Below are 20,092 nucleotides of genomic sequence, written 5' to 3'. Positions count from 1 at the left end.
TCTTCCTTTTCCAAGCTATAGCGCACTCTTCAAGGCAAGATCTAGCTCTAAAACGGATATGGCGGCTAGGGTTTGGTGTTCTGGGGTGGAGAGGCAGTAAAGGAACCCTAGGAAGGAGAATGAGATGCTTAAATAGGCTCCAAGTCCCGGGTTTAGGGTTTTCCTCGTTCATACCCAACTCGTCGAGTCTCCTTGGCCGACTCGCCGAGTCGGTCGCTTACACCTCGACTCGGATCCCGCTCGGACTCGCCGAGTCCCTCCTAGGACTCGCCGAGTCTCCCCTTAAAATTGAGGTCTTCTTTCTTTTCTTGACTTTCCAAACTTTGGGGTGTTACACTTATGCTTGAAGGTATTCACATTATTTTATTTATTTATTTATTGTATTTATTATTTTATTTGTTTAGTACTTTATGTAGTTTAAAAATGATTAATTATATACTATAATTTGTTATTTAATCTTGTTTATTTTTCAAGGTATCAGAGCACTCCCAAGGTTTAAGAAAATCCTAGATAAAGCAAAGAAACTAACCATATTCATTTACGATCACCACAAAACCTTGGCGATGATGAGAAGTTACACCAACAAAAGGGAAATTATCCGTCCGGGAGTCACAAGATTTGCTTCCGCCTTTCTAACATTACAAAGTTTGTCCGAAAAAAGGAGCAACTAAGACATATGTTCTCTAGCAACGAATGGGAGGAATGTAAATTCTCCGGCAAGCCTAAAGGGATTGCCTCATATAAAACGGTGACAAGTGTCCAATTTTGGTCCGGTGTGACACAATGTTTAAAAGTGTTCTCTCCTTTGGTGAAAGTCCTTCGAATGGTTGATGCAGATTGGAAGCCCTCAATGGGTTTTGTTTACGGGGAGATTAAAGTTGCAAAAGAAGAAATTATCAAATCTTTGGGTGGTAACGAGAAACACTACACGCCTATTATAGATATCATAAACACAAAGATGAAAGGTCGACTAGATTCAACTTTACATTTAACATCTTATCTTTTGAATCCGTATTACCATTATAATGATGCACAAATCCAATTTGATCCCGATGTAATGGATGTGGTTCTTTATTTTTTTTGATACTTTATTTCTTGGAGATTTAGAGATGCAAAGGCAAGTCGTAACTATTGACTTGCCAAAGTACAAGAAAAAAGTTGATAGATTTGGTTCCGATCTTGCAATTAAACATTGTAAGGTGAATGATGCCGACTTTGATCCAGGTAATTCATTTTCCTTTTAGTTATCTATTTATCTGTTTTATAAAATTTTGATATTTATCGATTAATAATGTGTTTTTGTTTCAAAATCGTAGCTAGTTGGTGGGGACTATTTGGTGGCACAACTCCTCATTTGACAAAGATTGCAATGAGAATTCTTTCTTTTACTAGTAGTTCATCGGGTTGTGAAAGGAATTGGAGCACGTTTGAAGGGGTTAGTAATATAAAGCATTAAATTTATATTTTATAAAATACAAATATTAATCGTGTTTAAACTCTTTGTTATGTTTAAATTTGAAGGTACATACAAAGAAACGAAATAGATTGGAGACAAGCAAATTGAACAATCTTGTTTATGTTCAATTCAATGCTAATTTAATGGAGAAAAACAAAAGGAGAAAAGATAGAAACATGGAAGTGCTATTATCAAATCATTCTCTCTCCACTCAAGAATGGATTGTTGATTGCGATGATTGTGATATAGATGAAGTAGACCCCAAAACAGTTTATGAAGCTCTTGTAACCGATGTTAGTCAAGCACCCCAAGAAAGTCCAAAAACGAGAGAACTTTTCGATGAAGATTTCGAGTCCGAGAGTGAGGAGCAAGTGTTAGAAGAAGACGAATATGAGTCGGATGGGGTTCAAATAATGGAAGTAAGTGGAGAAGATTAGAATAAAATTATTGTGCTTGTTAAACTTATTTTTAACTTTTATGGACTTGTTGGATGATGATTTTGTGTGATTGTTAAACTTATTATTAAACTTTTATGCATATTTTGGATGATAAATGGTTGTGCTTGTTAAACTTATTAAGTTACTATTAAACTTTTATGCTTATTTACTTATATTCTTAGTATTAATGTTAGATTTATAAATTTTTGAATTATTTTTTTAATAATTAATGGTCCCCGATTAATCCCCCGATTAATCCCCGTCTAACCGATTAATCCCTAGACCCCAGTCCACCGCCTAGCCAACGTCTAACGTTTTCTGCAACCTTGGGACTAACACATCTTCTAGCACACCTTTTGGATGTACTAAAGATCTATCAGCCAATTGAATGATTACCCCGGTCTTCTTCAATATGCAAATATTTAAGGTTTTGAAAATAGAATATGGCAAAACATTGGTAAAAGCTCCAAGGTCTAGCATAGCTCTTGGAACATGAAGATTACCTAACTTGCAAGGAACCGTGAAAACACCTGAATCCTTACATTTTTGAGGTAGTCTTTTCTGTAACACTGTAGATACATTTTCACCTACTTTGACTATTTCATTCCCTTTTAATCTTTTCTTAGATGTGCATAATTCCTTAAGGAATTTTGCATATCTAGGGACTTTTTTGATGGCATCAATAAGAGGAATATTTACCTCAACCTTTCTAAACATCTCCATGATCTCATTGTCTTCCCTTTCACGCATTGACTTGCTTAACCTTGTAGGAAAAGGAGGAGGAGTGACTTTTACTTCAATGGGGACTTGCTTTGAAGGTGTTTTTGACTTCTATTCTTCTTTTTCTAACTCCATCTCTTCTTCTTCAATCATCTTTGGACCTTTATATTCTTTTCCATTTCTTAAAGTGATGGCACATGTACTATGCTTTGGATTCTTTTCGGTTTGTGCGGGTAGTTTGCCTTATGACTCTAATTTACTCATAGAAGTGGCGAGTTGAGTCTTTTGTTGCTCCAAAGTCTTGATACTTTCCTTGGTCTCATATTGAAATGTTTGAGTACTTGTGGCTAAACTCTTGACAATGTCTTCCAAAGACATTCCTAATCCGCTTGAACTACTTCCTTGTTGCATGTTTTGAGGTTGGAATTGAGATTGATGGGGAGGTTGATTTGGATGGAAATGTGGTTGATAATTTTGTTGGTGATGCATTTGATTTTGAAATGGAGGTCTTGGTTGATAAGGTGGTGGCCTTGGCTGAAAATTGGCATTGGGTTGGTGCCAATTTGGATTGCTTCTTTGCTAAAAGTTTCCTTGTTGTTGACTTGAAAATACCATAGGTTGAACCGACTCTATATCTTCTTGAAACATTAGGCACATATCAGTGGGATGTCCAACTTGATGGGTTATGAGCATTCTAACACTCTTATGGTGTACAAGCAACCCTATAAACCTTGGATCTATGTTTTCTCTATTATACATGCAAATATTCAATATTCCAAGGTTTTATCCTAACTCGCATAATATGAAGCAACTATACTACAAAAACCTAGTTAGATAACATACCTTTTGATGAAGCTTGAAGTCTTGAACTTTAAGAGCTTAGCCCCAATAGTGTGGAAGCCTCAAGTGGAATCACAAATCACCAAAACACCTTGGAAAACTTGAGAGAATAGTAAGCACACTAGAAATTGGCCCACTCTTGTTTACTCACACACTAGTGCCATTTCATGTGCCAAAGACCTCTTTATATAGTATGGAGGATTAGGGTTACATTCATGTAAACCCTATTACCCATTACCTTTCATTTCCATAGGATTTCATATTAATATATTAGAACTTATAATATATTAATATAAATCATAAACATACTATTCTCAAAAGACTATCCATATAAATTGTTCTGATGAAGTGCAACCCAAATGGACCATGCTACTCTCGGGTCGAATACATACCAATAATAGTTATGGGCTTAGAAATCTAATCCAACAGTCTCCCACTTGGATAAGTCTAATACTATTATTGTGTATGACTCCAAAACCCGACTAGCAATCATAACTCTTAAAGCTGCTGTCGAACTTTGACCTAGTCAAATGACTTGTCCATTAGATAAGGGATCATATATTCCTCCATTCTAGATATCATATGGACTAAGACATGGATTATAATCATTCTCTTTGTCCATTTGTTGTTTCCCGATTTCTGATTTATGACGACCGACTAATTGAACAAATCAAATCAGTCCTGGCTTGGCCAAACACTTAGGGGTGTCATCTTTAAATCATCGAGGGGCCCACAGATATCGCTTTTATCCCACCAAGGGTAAAAGGAATGGATAAACTTCGACTCATATGCTTGTTCTACTACTTTTTGAATCATACACAAAGGTATGTTTTATAACATCGAGTTACCGATGCGTTTTCGTACAATCAATTCACAACCAACCCATAGGCAACAACTCATATCTCTAGGTTTGATGAATATAAGATATCATCGTCTCATGATCACTTGTGATAAAATCCATGAAGTGAGTCAAATGAGTGTGGGTTGAATCCAATACTCAGAACTTATGAGCACTCATGAGTGTTGTAGCAACTCTTGCTATGTCCAACATCTTAGACATCTACAAGCCAACTTCATGATAGTCTTGATTCATATCTACTTCCAACATATGACCAACTGTGGATGGTTTGAATAACTTAGTCATTCGGGAAGAATGACCTAGTTGTTCTGGAAGTCAAAACATGCAAAGTGAAACAGAAGAATAATCGAATCCAATATGGTCTCAGAACTTATAAATATAAATAGAACACTTTTTATTTATCACCATATTGATTACACATTATTCTTTGTATAATGTTTCAACAAATCAACTTTACACTTGAATGAAAGCACTAGTCATGTCATGCTCTAAGCATGAACACTATGTTTATCCAAACAATAGTCATGCCATACACCAAGTATGCAAACTATGTTTGTCCAAACATTAGTTATGCCATACACCAAGTATGCACAGTAAGTTTGTCTATGATCTTTACTTTGTGAAATAGATTGATTGAACATAATTCTAATGATTCTCATTTCATAATCCCAAATCCTTACCTTAAAGGCTAGAATTCTAAATTCCTACCATTTACCGAAATCTGTTAGATTTTAAACTTATATGCACTGATCCTCTTGTAATGATTATGCACAAAGTCACAAAGACTTGTCAGACATTACAGAGTATTCCAATGGAGATCAACTCCATGGAAACGAAGTCTCATATTCAAATTACATTGCTTTGAACATCCTTCTTGCATTAAGTTTTCTAATCTTACACAGATTGAGTAACTTCTACCTATGGGATCATTCACATTTTGACTATCACTTCTGAACAAGAGTTGCCTCTTTTCAGAATATGTCAATATGGTCCTTCCAAAATTAACACTATACTTCCAACTATCCCCGAGCAACCAATCTTTGGTAAACCATAGATTGTCCTCGACAATTGCTTAATCATTTTAGTCATATCCAATTCTATACCTTTTTCCCCTCTTAATGCCACAAGCATTTGGAAAAATTTAGAAAGAATAAATATTATAGCACATGCAATCGCTCCTACACCCGAAGCATATGCGACATGATTCACGATGTCTCACATAAACACATGATTCTAGACCAGTCTTTTGCTACAATATTTTTATTTCTATTTGCCATGTTCTCAAAATTCAGATTATGAAAAGGGATGTCGTAATCATAATCGAATTTTAGAACGCAAATAATGTTCCCATATATAGAATTTCCTTACGTTGAACTATTCCAACATAACATTCATATATATACTTGACTAAATCTTATTAAAATTTCATGATCTAAGCTTTTAGATTTGAAATGAAGTATAATTTCCTCTCCCTTAATTATAGCAAAACAACTTTTCCCAATTGAAACTTTTTTTTTTCTATAATTAACATTGCTAACTTGCAACACTTATCATAATTATCATGCTCCCACTAACATGAGAATTATCAGCATAACACTTATGCTCCCACTAACTTTGACATGTACTCAGAAATCAGCTGGACTTCGAGAAATCAATATTTTATTGACTTTCTTACCAAAGTTCAGACTTATGATACGAGATGCTTTGATAAAAACTTTATCAAAATCATACACCTTTCCTTAGATAGCACACATGTGTGTCTAAACAATTTCAGAAAGATGAAAAGGGATGTCGTAATCATAGTCTCAATTGTTTAGACCTTCGTCATTCCTCACAATTCCATATTAGTGTGTCGGTTAACCACACACGCTCCACTAACGACTTTGAGAATGCAAATATCACAATTGCTATCTACTTAAAATCTACTTAGTGAAAGCGTTTCCTCACCATCATTTTCATGAATCGGAGAGAAACCTTATGACACTTAGATTTTATGGTGTATGTGTTCCTATCCATGTGAATTTGTCAAAACCATAATCACAAGAGACGGTTAATGACAAATCCAAACTCATATGGTCTGAACTTGTGTAGTCTTAACTTCTTGCCACCTGGAAGCACAAGGGCCTACCATTGCTTCCAAGTTGTTATGCAACTAATTGAGAACTCTCAGAACTCATATGCAAAGCCAAATTTAACTGGAATAGGCACATAAATAGGTATATGTCAACACGATAGGTTATAAACCTCAAGTCATGAGCTAGTGTGAAACTACAGGTTTTATTCTTGATTGGATCTTGAAATTCTTTCAGGATCTTTTAGACTCCCACTGTCCTCTTGAAATATAAAACTCTCTTGCCAAGACCCATTCCTTGACAAACAAATATTCAAGAGATATTGCAGATTCTTATCAGGTCAAACACTTCACACAATTAACCATAGTTGGTCTTTGTTTTATCCAAAACATCACAACTTACCAATTTCAAATGTACAAGAGTAGGACACATTTTACTCTTACATTTGACAAGTGTTAATAAAACTTCTTTTAAGATGTGTCACTCAAATTAAAATCTTGGAGTATGATTCTAAGACTTGTTTTGGAACGAAGCATGACTCATCTTCTTGATTTAACCATTTCAACAATTCACGATTCCTCTTCTTAGCCATAGGAATGCATTAAGATGTCCTTAGAGGACTAATTGTGATATGGTTTCTTAATCATTAAGATGATCACAAAACATGATACTAAAGTACTCTCCCATCTTTTCAGATTTGAGAAACATTTATCTTTCTGCCTAATTTGATTCTTCCCATTCATTCTGGCATACATCGAAACTTCTCCAATGCTTCATAATTATACTTAAACTTGTAAATATAACCATATTTACTAAACTTTAGTAAATCATGATGAATAGTCTTATCGGTCTTTTTGTGGTGGACCTAACCAGTGTACAACCAAGTGTACCCGATCTCTTTGTCCTTCACTTGACTCACATATACATGTGAACAATGAATTAGTCTTAATTTTCGAAAGATGAAAATTCTCATTCATCATATTGTACAACTTTCATGATTCCAAGTTTCGGTCCAATTAAAAACTTGGGTGATGAGAATCTTTCCTTATTTGGTAAATTTAGACATTACCACAAATGAAAGAATCAAATTCATATTTCCATTATTGCTAGAAACATACAAACATCAATTTTTCATAAATGCCATTGCAAGGAGATATTATAAAATAAAACAAAATTTTATTTATTTATAAAAAAATGCGGAAAAACTTTTTCCTTACAATGCAACTTTAAATGAAAAACTATGCTATTACATATTTTCTAGCAATCTATCATAACTCCTAAGTAGTAGCTCAAGAATCCGATCTTCTAACCATGCGATTGAAATCCAACTTCACGATCAGATTCAACATACTTGTCCTTTAAGTTTACTTCCCTTTGCTTGATCCTTCCATACAACAAAATGTATTAAGAATCTTCAAATGGGAACTTAAGAGAGTTAGATAGTGGACTTACCTAAAGCAGAGTCAAACTTTTTAAATTGACGTTCTCTTAGATCTTTTAGGTAGTTAGGGTAGCTTTGCAACCAATGCCCCTTCCTTTTGCAATAGAAACATATGGACCCTTTGGTAATGGTAGAAAGGACTATCTCAGACTTATCCTTTCTCTTTACCATTTGGTCAACCGAGTTGACTATGGCCGATCCCTTTCCATTGGGAAGAGAAAGCTTTTCTGGATATCTAATGTTACCATTGTCAATGTTCATGTTAGTTTAGGAAGTTGATATTCTAATCAAATTTGCTTTACCAGTGCTCCAAATCATTGTTGATTCAACAACACCAAGCAAATAGATAAGATCATTAAGGGTCATGTCATAGTCTGTTACATAGTAGTCCTTAAAGAACTCACTATGTGACTTAGGAAGTGATTGAACATCCAACTTCCTCAAGACTTTGACACCCAACTCTCCCGGCTTGTCAATATGTGACTTCATCTCCAAGATGTGAGCACACATAGACCTTGCTTGCCAATAGGGCTTGAGTGACCTTGAACTATTTAAGAACTTGTGGGATAAGGAGAATGATTGGAGGAGGTGGAGGAAGAGAAGTATGATTTCCATTATCCAACCACGGAACATCATCTTCTTTAGGAAAGCTTGTTCCAAGAGATTTGGGAAGATCATAGCTGTCTAAACCAAACATCTATAATGGGAGATATTTGAGTTAGTTGATTTAAAGTCCTTAATATAACACCCAATATGAAATATTAAGGCTAGGAACCAACACAATATTTTATAACTTGGAAGAAGGATGCCGTAATCCAAGCTATAAAATATTTGAAGGTAGGCAAATGACGATTCACCAATTTCCACCATGAAAAATGAAATAATTTATTAGGTTTTAATTGGATTTGAAACTCCTAAATCTTTGAGATTCATTGAACTTTTCAATGGCATGTTTCAATCTCAATTATGCTCTCTCAATTTTTGTGACTGGGATGCAGAGGATCACAAAACAAGGTGTGAATAACCATGCAAATATACTTGGTACCCTTAATATTTATCACTTAATCGATGTGTCGGTTAACCACACGCGCTCCACCAATCCTATGATAAACATTGAGTTACCCTTTGCCTACCTTGTTAAACCCAGGTTAGTGTGCCAGTTAACCACACACGCTCCACTAACGACTTAAGCAAAGTGAAAAGTGTAATTTCATGGGTTAGCTCCAATTTCACATTTCCCTAATGTAACTAAGATTGGGAATTTGTAAAAGGTTTAGTTACTTGATATTTATCATTATACTTATAATGAGAGAATTATAGTCCTTGTCCTACCCGTTCGGCTAACGACCATCCACCAGTCAAGGAAGCGGTGGGTGAGAGTCGACACACATTAAGCTGCCATTTTAAAGGCAACAACCTTATGCCCCCCTTATAGACCGACTTCATGAATGAGGCCTACTAATGGTAAAACTGACTTGCTCTTATACATACATACATATATATATATATATATATATATATATATATATATATATATATATATATATATATTATTTAACTTATAATACTATAAAGTATAAGAGTTGAATTTTAAATTTTAAAATTCTAGGGTTTGGAATTAAAGTGTGTGTGAAACTTTACAAATTCCAAAACTTGAGGGAAAGTTTTGAATAATTCAAAAACTTTTCTATTCCATAACTTATGTGTTTAAAGTAGTTTTTAATAAAAAAAAACTCTTCAAGTTCCATAATTTGAGGACAAGTTATAGGAGACTTTAAAACATTTACAAAATGAGACTCTTCATTTTTTTATAACTTGTGGAAATCTTATGAGTTTTAATAATAAAAAATGTGACTTTTCATATAAATTGAGGAAAAGTTACAAAAACTCATACTATGAACAACTTTTAGATCAATTTGGATTGAAAACATATTATCATATAACTTTTCTATTAATCTAAAACAACTCATAACAACAAGATAATTCAAATCAAACAAGTTTCATGAAATTAGCCTAACCATTAAACTAATAAAAAACATGAATCTATTGACAATTATCTTTGAAATTGGATTAGCATAAACATTACCACATCAAAACAGGTTTACAAGTTCAAAAAAAAAGCTTAGGGTAATGATCCTCATCCAATACCAAGTAAAAACTTGAAATTTTGCATACAAGGGCATCACTACATCGTGGTAAAGACTGCCATGTCGTGGTGAGCAGTCAGATGCAAAAAATGGCAGAATTTCATCTTTGGAAAACATGTAGCATCAAGTATAATTGAAAACAAGCCTAGGTTCTGATACCACTGATGGGTTATGAGCATTCTAACACTCCTATGGTGTACATGCAACCCAATAAACCTTGGATCTATGTTTTCTCTATTATACATGCAAATATTCAATATTCCACGATTTTATCCTAACTAGCATAATATGAAGCAACTATACTACAAAAGCCTAGTTAGATAACATACCTTTTGATGAAGCTTGAAGTCTTGAACTTTAAGAGCTTAACCCCAATAGTGTGGAAGCCTAAAGTGGAATCACAAATCACCAAAACACCTTGGAAAACTTGAGAGAATAGTAACCACACTAGAAATTGGCCCACTCATGTTTACTCACACACTAGTGCCATTTCATGTGCCAAAGACCTCTTTATATAGTATGGAGGATTAGGGTTACATTCATGTAAACCCTAATACCCATGACCTTTCATTTCCATAGGATCCATGGGTTAAAAACTCCATGGACTATCCATGCAAGCTTAGCCCAACCTAAATGAACTTGGTCCATGTTATATATATAAGAGTCCATATTTAATTAGTTCCTTTTTTATCACTAAATTAATTCTAAATTCATTCGTGATCAATACTAATTAAATAATATGATTTCATATTAATATATTAGAACTTGTAATATATTAATATAAATCATAAACATACTATTCTCAAAAGACTATCCATATAAATTGTTCTGGTGAAGGGCAACCCAAATGGACCATGCTACTCTCTGGTCGAATACATACCAATAGTAGTTATGGGCTTAGATATCTAATCCAACACAACTTGGGTACAGATACCATAAGGTCTAACTGTTGGTGGTTGCACACCCTTGTCCTTAGCAAACATCATCACTACTTTAGTCAACTCAGAAAGTTGACTCTCAATTTTTGGGGTTGAAATTTCTTTCACTCCTCTTGGTGCATCACTGTACCATTCTTCTTCTTGAGTTGTATGCTTGGACTCTTCTGCCATGTTCTTGATAAGAGCTCTGGTTTTTATTGGAGTTTTATCAACTATTGATCCACCACTTGATGCATTGAGTAATCTCCTATCCCTAGATGACATTCCCTCACAAAAATATTGCAACAATTGATACTCTGAAATCCCATGTTTTGGACATCTTGAACACAACTTCTTGAACTGTTCCCAATAAGTATGCAAGGCTTCTCTCTTTTTTTTCTTGATACCAATTATTTCCCTGCGTAAAGCTAAAGCTCTCATTGTTGGAAAATATTTATCCAAAAACATCCTTGCAAGTTCATTCCATGTTGTAACTGACCCCGGTGGTAAGTCATATAACAACTCCTTGGCTGAATCTTGTAAAGCAAAGGGGAATACCCTTAACTTGATTTGATCTTCTGTAACTTCATGTGGCTTCATACCCACACAAACAACATGAAATTCCTTAAGGAATTTATGGGGATCTTCATTCTCAAGACCACGAAATGAAGGTAACAAGTGAATGAGTCTGGATTTGAGTTCAAAGTTTAATGTTGCGGGATAATTGATGGTGGGGTGGAATTTTTGGATGTTGGTTGGGATGAGAGTGATAGACTTTCTGTTTGGATGCGGAAACACTTGAGAAGGGTATGTCCTCCCAAATGTTGATAACAGGAGGGTTAGATGATGAAGAAGTCCTGGATCCCGTTTGCTTCTTACGAAGCTTGGCTTGCTTCCTTAACTTCTTTGTAGTTTTCTCTATCTCCGAATCAATTGGCAGTGGTGTACCTGTACGGAAAGATCTAGGTATAAACAATTAGTAACACCGTGTCCTCAGCAACGACACCAATTTGTTAGGTGTGTCAAAGCCAACAAATAAAGGGGTAAAAATAAGTCTTTAAACACTACTACTTTGTACTAAAAATGTAATACAAGGTAAGTAGGGTCGATCCACAGAGACACGAGATAAGTGCTTATACCCTTTTTGCATAAGGTACAAATGAGATCACAAAAGAGGGGGGGGGGGGGTTAATTCAAATAAAAGACTAAAATTTTGAGTAAACAATTGATCAAATAATATAAAATTAGGATTTATAAAATACTCCAACTCTATGCAAGACTAATTAACAATGTGATTCAATGTATGAAATGATATTTGTTTAAATCTATATAAGTTGGTATTTAGAAATGCTAACAAGCTCTAGCAATTCACATTCACCATTTTAATTAATTAAAATAAGTTCTTTAAGTAATTCTAATCCAACCAATCTAGTCTAAACAAGTTCTTAGAATAGGTGGAAAGATTGCATTATGCTTTGTGTGAATTTTACCAACAACACTCAATACACCTCATAAGCTTGGAAGTGTAAGAATATGTGGATTTGATTTACACCAGAATTATTCTAAGAAAATTCAATCTAGTGTTTGTTACTTATTCTATATGACAAAACAATTACGAATTTTGTATAATAGATAACTTCAATGAATCAAATCCAACTCAAAGTGGCTAAAAAGAACTAGAATTGAAACCAAACCTTCAATTAAAACAAAAACAAATTCACTAGATAGCATTTAAAACAAACACCAAGTCAAATGATTGAATTCACGCACACAATAGTCAATACATGAAGTTGGAGAGTTAGGTTTCTAGCCACTCATTACTAGAACAAAACACAAACCTAGAAATCGAAATTAAAGTCTTACATATTGAAATCCAAGTGTTTCCAAGTGACAATTGCCTTCAGAATGCTCCCCAAAATCGCCTCTAGAACTCACAAAATCGACTTAACTTCTTATGGAACCGGTTGCACCCTTTAGAAAGAAGAAAACTACTTTAAACTTACGACCACGTTTACACGGCCCGTGTAAACACAAAGGTAAACTTTACAGGGCCGTGTAAACACAAAAAGTATGTTGCACAATTTCGTCAGGCCTTCAAAGTACAATGTTCGAGAGTATGAGTTTACACGGCCCGTGTAAATCTCTAAATGGCCAAAATCTTCATTTCATTGATATCTTCCTCCTCAGTGCTCCGCAAGTCCCGAAACTTCATCTACATCTCTTATTCATCACTTCAAGTAAGATCCTACCTCTAAAACTACCTGAAATATCAAAAAAGCGTGTGAATGAAATTGCCTCATGAAAAATCCCGAAAAACATGCAAAATGCATGAGTTTAAGCCTATATGTAATGCACTTTTATGCAGTAAAACTACAAAATGGATGCATGAAATGCACCTAACACTAGGATTTATCTATCAGACACTAAGTCCATAACTTCCAATGTTCATCTATATCATCTTTCATCTCTTATCATTCATCTACTCATCTTTACCAAATATTTTTATAGGTATAAAATACATATACAGTTTAAATCAAATAAAACATGTATATTTTGTTCATCCAACATAGATATCAAGAACACAGATAATATGCACACATAGCATGTAATTGATAATAAATATTTCATATCTATGCGTAAGATGAAAGTAACTATGCACTCACTTGTTAAAGTGATGATTCCAAACTCAGACAGCGCTTCGCTTCTAACAATTCCATTTTCCTTCGAAGAAACCTAGTATCATTACTGCTAGATTTTAGTCTAATATTTATAGAGACTATTTACGAGCGACATTGTTTTATAAGTTTTAAACAATACTTTTCAACCACTATGTACAGACAGGAGCCTTACATGAAACACCGGAGGGCAGGACCATTTTGGCATTATAGCACTTCTGAAATCCAACAACCCTATGCGGCCCTTCAAACCAGATTCCCCGTACCGAGAGTAGTTAAAAGATATTATCATAACACTTTGTATATTATATTTTATAATATATAGTGTTTATAAGTTCCTAATAACGATACTAAACTTAAACATAAGCTATACATAAAGTAGGGTAAACATAACTCGCTTACCGAGAGGTTTGGCTACGAACCGGGCTCTACGGGGGCAGAACTTCCGACCCAAAAAGATCTTCTTCTTGGAGCCTTCTGGCACTCCGGGGCATGCCTCTAGCACCCGGGACATGCTAAAGCTTGGGAGGGGTTTAGAGAGATGCTTGAGAGAGAAAGAATGGGAAAGGTGTGAGTTTTTGGGGTGATTTGCGCCTTTATTTATAGACTGAGTCCGCTTCGAATGCGGGATGTTCCCTTGCTGAATGCAGGGTGTTTGTGGCCAGGTGTCACCATCTGGAGCCAAGCTATGGTGAGGAAACAATGGCTCAGATTGCGCCACAATGTCGCCTCCTGGTTATTCCAAAAACTAAATATCTTCTAAAATTTGTAACTTTTGCATAAGAGCTCCATTTTTTACGTTCTTTATATCCACGCGTAGGTATTGACAAGATCTAAAACTCTTATTTTGACTTCGTTGGCTAATTCTCAATCAATTTTAAATTTAACAGTACAAGAAGATTATATTGTTAACGACCGTGTAAAATTCATAACTTTTACATACGGAATCCGTTTCCGACTGTCATTTTATCATTGAAATCCTATTAATGAGATCTTCAATTATCACTTAGGTTGTGTTGGATAAAAAATAGATCGATCTAAAATTCAATTTTCGGGTTGTGCACTGCTATGCTCAATCTTAGAAAAATCATAACTTCCTCATACGAAGTCAGATTTTGACGTTCTTTTTATGAACAATCTCGGTTGAACATATACTACGAATTTCATTTACATTGCTAAGCCTAAAAAGTTATTTATCAAAAATTCACTTTTTACGTTACGCGGTGTCGTGCCGGTTTAGCGTAAAACATCGACAAGTCATAACTTCTTTGTTATAACTCGGATTTCAGTGTTATTTATATGTACGGAACCCTTGTGACATATACTATAACATGGTTAAAAATATTTATTCTGAATAATCTTCTATCAAAAATTCGTTTTTGACGTTTATTGTCACTAAATTGACTTGCTTGAATCTGTGGGAGTTACAGGTTGTTTAATGTGTATGTTGATATGTACGATGTGCATAAACTAGCCAATGACCATTGTGTTTGTTGTGTTGTTGTGTTGGTTGTTTATAAAAATGGTTGAAATAAGTTATTTATTCATATGGTATGTAATAAATTAAATAGATTACTTTTATTGATTTATTTTTGTAAGTAATAGATTAGTTTTTAGAATTAATTTATTTGTACAAAATGTAACAAGAAATAAAGTTGGAGCCATTTTTTGAAGGCCAATTAAAGAGCAAATTCCGTGATTAAGAAACATGCTGAAAGTTAGTGACAGATTTTAAGAAGTGTCACTAATGTTGTTTCTTAAGGGTTGTTGGACTTTTAAGGATAGTTTTGGTCTCTTAAAATATCCCTTTAGGAATGGACTTAGCATTTTTTGTGTTGGCTCACAAAAAAAATATCATTAGTTGGCTATGTTTATGCACATATAATTTTAAGCATGTTGTGTTGTCTATTTTTTGCAATTATTATATGTGGTTGATAAATTATTTTTTTGACATGCTACAATAACTTTGGACAAAATAAACATCACATGGAGTTTGGTTTTCAAAATTTATAATGTGGACATAAGATGTAACAAGTTGTTGGTTTAAAATAAAATCCGGTTTTATAAAAACGTCACTAACGTCAAATTTTGAAATACTCAAATATAAGTTTTAAAATGGTGATTTTTTATAACTTATACGAACTTCAAATATATATGTAATAAAATTAAGTTTTATTAAAGATATAAAAGGTTCAAATACACTCAAACTTAATACCGGTTATTAAATTTGAATCGCGTCAAATTATATACACAAAAAACTAGTTTTTATGTAGAACCTTTAAAAGTAATTTTCTTTTGCAAATTGGCACCATGTGTAACATCCGATATTTATAAGGTACTAATTTTTATTTATATAAGGTTAATGGTTTTATAAGATTGGGCTTAGACCTTTGGGCCCTTGTAATTCTGCTGAGAAAGCACCGTACGTGGAGTGTACTTTGCCATGTACGCTCAGCGTACTCAAGAGACCGGAACACGGAAGCCATGCAAGTATGCGCAGCGTACCAGGCGTACGCGCAACGTACCTATACAGGTTCTAAACCCCTAAATTTAGGGTTTGATCCCTATATAAAGGACCTTATGCCTTTGGTCCAGCCTCCCTCTCACCTATAGTCAACCACCATGAAAACCCTAACCCCTATTTGTGTGTTCTTGTGATTTGGAAGCCCTTGGAGAGCATCTTAGTGTTGTTTTAGTGTTTTGGAAGAGAAACAAGCTTGAAGAAGGAGCAAGGATACAAAGGGAGCTTGTAGGTCCACAATATTAACACCATTTCCGACTTATTTGAGGTATCAAGCTTCAAACTTGATCATTGCATGTTTAGATTTGATTTTGGGGTGTTTTAAATCACTTTTGGACTCCATTGTTGAGGTTTCTTAAGTCTTGATAGTTTCAGAACATAAGAGTTGTCCTTTTGGGCTCTTAGAAGCACTTAGAGCAATAAAAATCGGACCTTGATGGTTAAGCCACAACCATGCAAGTGTTTGAAGGTCACAAAGTTGGGTTAAGGACCAAAAATCATGTTTTGACCCCAATCAAGCATGCAAGCACATAAAGTTTGTGACTTTATGGACTAGGATGCCTTAGAGGACCTGGATCTACATTCTGGACGTGAGGACTTAATGGGTTAAGTCACAAATGAAGCCCCAAGAAATCTGGCCGGTACGTCGTGCGTACACCCTAGTACGCTACGCGTACTCGGTAACCTTCCCGTTTTGGTCATGGCCAGTGTACGTTGGGCGTACGTGCTAGGTATGCCGTGCGTATGCATGCAGACTGGAAAACTTGGGCTTTTGCACCTTAGAAGTCTGGGCCTGGATAGTTGGGGCCCATGACCCACTATGGAGTAGAGTTTCTGGGCCTAGAACTAGGATTTAGAGTGTTGGGCCTTTTAGGCCATATTGGGCCATTCGAGATTATTTTATTTTGGGCTAAGGATTTATTGGGCTTGTGAAAAGGCCCATTTGAAGAGTGGGGTCTAATTTAGAAAATTGTGCAATTAGTGGGCCTTTAGTGGGCTGGGAAATATGATATGCAAATTAGCCGTGGGAATGGTCTAAATTAGACCAAGGGGTAAAATGGTCATTTTACCCTTAGAAGTATTATGGATTTTGACTAAGTGTTGTTATGATAATGATACTCGGGGAGTCACCGGAGCAGCTGTTAGAGATTTATTCCAGTGATATTTGACATTCAGCTTTACGAGGCGAGTTACCTTCTAGTAGAAGTGGGTCTAAGGCACCAAGGTCGGCCCACTAGTAAGAGTTATAATAAGGATGATTGTCTTTGTGATAATTATTTGGTATGTCGCTATCTATTATGATTATGTGCTATTATACTATGATGTTATGCGATATGTGATAGGAGGGGTAGGATAGGCCCCAGTATCGATCGATAGTAATTACCTTTGATTGTTATATTGCAATAACAATCAGTTTCTTGCTTTGATTGGCTTCAAAAGCTTAGTGCCTCAAGTGCTGCACATATAATGGAGTCACAAACACCACTAAGCAACTAGATGAAGAAGGAGAAGAGAGGAGGTTGCCCAAAACTTCTAGAAAACCTAAAGGAACTCCTTACCACGTTTTTGGGGCCTTATGGATCTATATATACATGTAGGCTATTAGGATTTTCATCTGGGAAACCCTAATCTGACTGCTTAGGCCCTAAGCAGCCCATGGATCCCTTTCTTTAGAGTCATGAACGAAATCTTATGGGCTTCCCCATAAATTTCGTCCACTCCACTCTATGGAGTCCATTAGCCCACAATTGCAATTATCTTATAATTACAATTCCAGTCCCTTAAGTTTAATTAATCTCTTTTAGCCACAAAATTAATTATCAATTAATTCTTGACTAATATTAATTAAACAATATGGTTTCTCTTTTAATATATTATTCTCATAATATATTAATAAATCATATTTAAACCTTTCACTCCTTAAATCATCCTACATATTGTTATGGTGAAGGCAACCCAAAAGGACCATGCTCATAATCGGGTCAAGTACATACCAAAATAGTTATGGACTTAGACACTAATCTAACAGTTTTGGTGTTTTGGAAGAGAGACAAGCTTGAAGAAGGAGCAAGGATACAAAGGGAGCTTGTAGATCTAGAAGATTAACACCATTTCCGACTTATTTGAGGTATCAAGCTTCAAACTTGATCATTGGATGTTTAGATTTGATTTTGGGGTGTTTTAAGTCACTTTTGGACTCCATTGTTGAGGTTTCTTAAGTCTTGATAGTTTCAGAACATAAGAGTTGTCCTTTTGGGCTCTTAGAAGCACTTAGAGCAATAAAAATCGGACCTTGATGGTTAAGCCACAACCATTCAAGTGTTTGAAGGTCACAAAGTTGGGTTAAGGACCAAAAATCATGTTTTGACCCCAATCATGCGTGCAAGCACATAAAGTTTGTGACTTTATGGACTAGGATGCCTTAGAGGACCTGGATCTACATTCTGGACGTGAGGACTTAATGGGTTAAGTCAGAAATGAAGCCCCAAGAAAGCTGGCCGGTACACCGTGCGTACACCCTAGTACGCTACCGTACTCGGTAACCTTCCCGTTTTTGTCATGGCCAACGTACGTTGGGCGTATGTGCTAGGTACGCCGCGCGTATGCATGCAGAGTGGAAAATTTGGGCTTTTGCGCCTTAGAAGTCTGGGCCTGGATAGTTGGGGCCCATGACCCACTATGAAGCAGAGTTTCTGGGCCTAGAACTGGGATTTAAAGTATTGGGCCTTTTAGGCCATATTGGGCCATCCAAGATTATTTTATTTTGGGCTAAGGATTTATTAGGCTTGTCAAAAGGCCCATTTGAAGAGTGGGTCTAATTTAGAAAATTGGGCAATTAGTGGGCCTTTAGTGGGCTGGGAAATATGATATGGAAATGAGCCGTGGGAATGGTCTAAATTAGACCAAGGGGTAAAAGGTTCATTTTACCCTAAGAAGTATTATGGATTTTGACTAAGTGTTGTTCTGATAATGATAGTCGGGGAGTCACCGGGTCAGCTGTTAGAGATTCCTTCCAGTGATATTTGACATTCAGCTTTACGAGGCGAGTTACCTTCCAATAGAAGTGGGTCTAAGGCACCAAGGCCGACCCACTAGTAAGAGTTACAATAAGGATGATTGTCTTTGTGATAATTTTCTGGTATGTCGCTATCTGTTATGATTATGTGCTGTTATACTATGATGTTACGCGATATGTGATAGGAGGGGTAGGATAGTCCCCAATATCGATCGATAGGGCCGAAGGGGTATGCCAACACCCAAATAAGCTAGGCAGTATATGATTATATGTTTATGAACTAGGATGCTATGTGGTAGAGTAGGGGTGATATAGTCCCCGCTACCATTCGAAAGGACCGAAGGGGTAGGTCATCACCCTGATATGCTAGGCAAGATACCGGTTAAAAGTACCGGAGGGGTAGGCCAACACCTTGATATGCTAGGCTAGGTACCGGTTGAAAGGACTGAAGGGGTAGGTCATCACCCTTATATGCTAAGCTAGGTACCGATCGACAGGACCGAAGGGGTAGGCCAGCACTCGGATGTGCTAGGCAGCTACCGGTTGAAAGAGACCGACAGGGCAGTCCAATACCCGGATAAGTTAGACAGTATGCATGTTATATAATATGTGGTATGATGGGGTAACTCACTAAGCTTTGTGCTTACGGTTTTCAGGTTTTGTTTCAGGTCCTTCTTCTTCGAAGAGAAAGGAATCGGCACGGTAGCAGCGCATCACACATATGATTTTCAACACATGAGAATCTTGGGATTTGTACTCTAACACTATTACTATTTGATGATATGGTTTTAATTGATTTATGAATCGTTATATTAAAATTGAATTTTTTGGTCCGTATTTTTTGGGATGTTACAAGTTGGTTTCATAGCCTTGGTTTGAGGGACTCGGACACACTCTCGGGTGTGTCTGAACTCAAATATGGGGTTTGAAAGATTTTTTTCAAAGAAAATAGTTTTATGAAACTTCAAATAAAGAATTTTGAGAAAGAACA

At 35.7% G+C, this 20,092-nt stretch overlaps 2 protein-coding genes across 2 annotated transcripts; one reads left to right on the top strand and one right to left on the bottom strand.

Annotated features, from left to right (window-relative positions):
• Positions 1-676: 676 nt before the first annotated feature.
• Positions 677-1,893, top strand: LOC145075347 (uncharacterized). Its single transcript, XM_079021625.1, has 4 exons — positions 677-965; positions 1,108-1,224; positions 1,317-1,435; positions 1,522-1,893. The coding sequence occupies exons 1-4, from the start codon at positions 677-679 to the stop codon at positions 1,891-1,893; spliced, it is 897 nt and encodes a 298-aa protein (XP_078877751.1).
• Positions 1,894-2,190: 297 nt separating this feature from the next.
• Positions 2,191-2,643, bottom strand: LOC145075346 (uncharacterized). The gene has a single exon (XM_079021624.1). It carries the CDS (start codon positions 2,641-2,643, stop codon positions 2,191-2,193), a length of 453 nt encoding a protein of 150 aa, XP_078877750.1.
• Between the last annotated feature and the right edge of the window lie 17,449 nt (positions 2,644-20,092).

This window comes from Lactuca serriola, chromosome 9 (assembly GCF_051521515.1).
Source record: "Lactuca serriola cultivar US96UC23 chromosome 9, Lser_US96UC23_V15, whole genome shotgun sequence".
NCBI lineage: Eukaryota > Viridiplantae > Streptophyta > Magnoliopsida > Asterales > Asteraceae > Lactuca > Lactuca serriola.
This window is presented reverse-complemented; position numbering and strand designations above follow the sequence as displayed.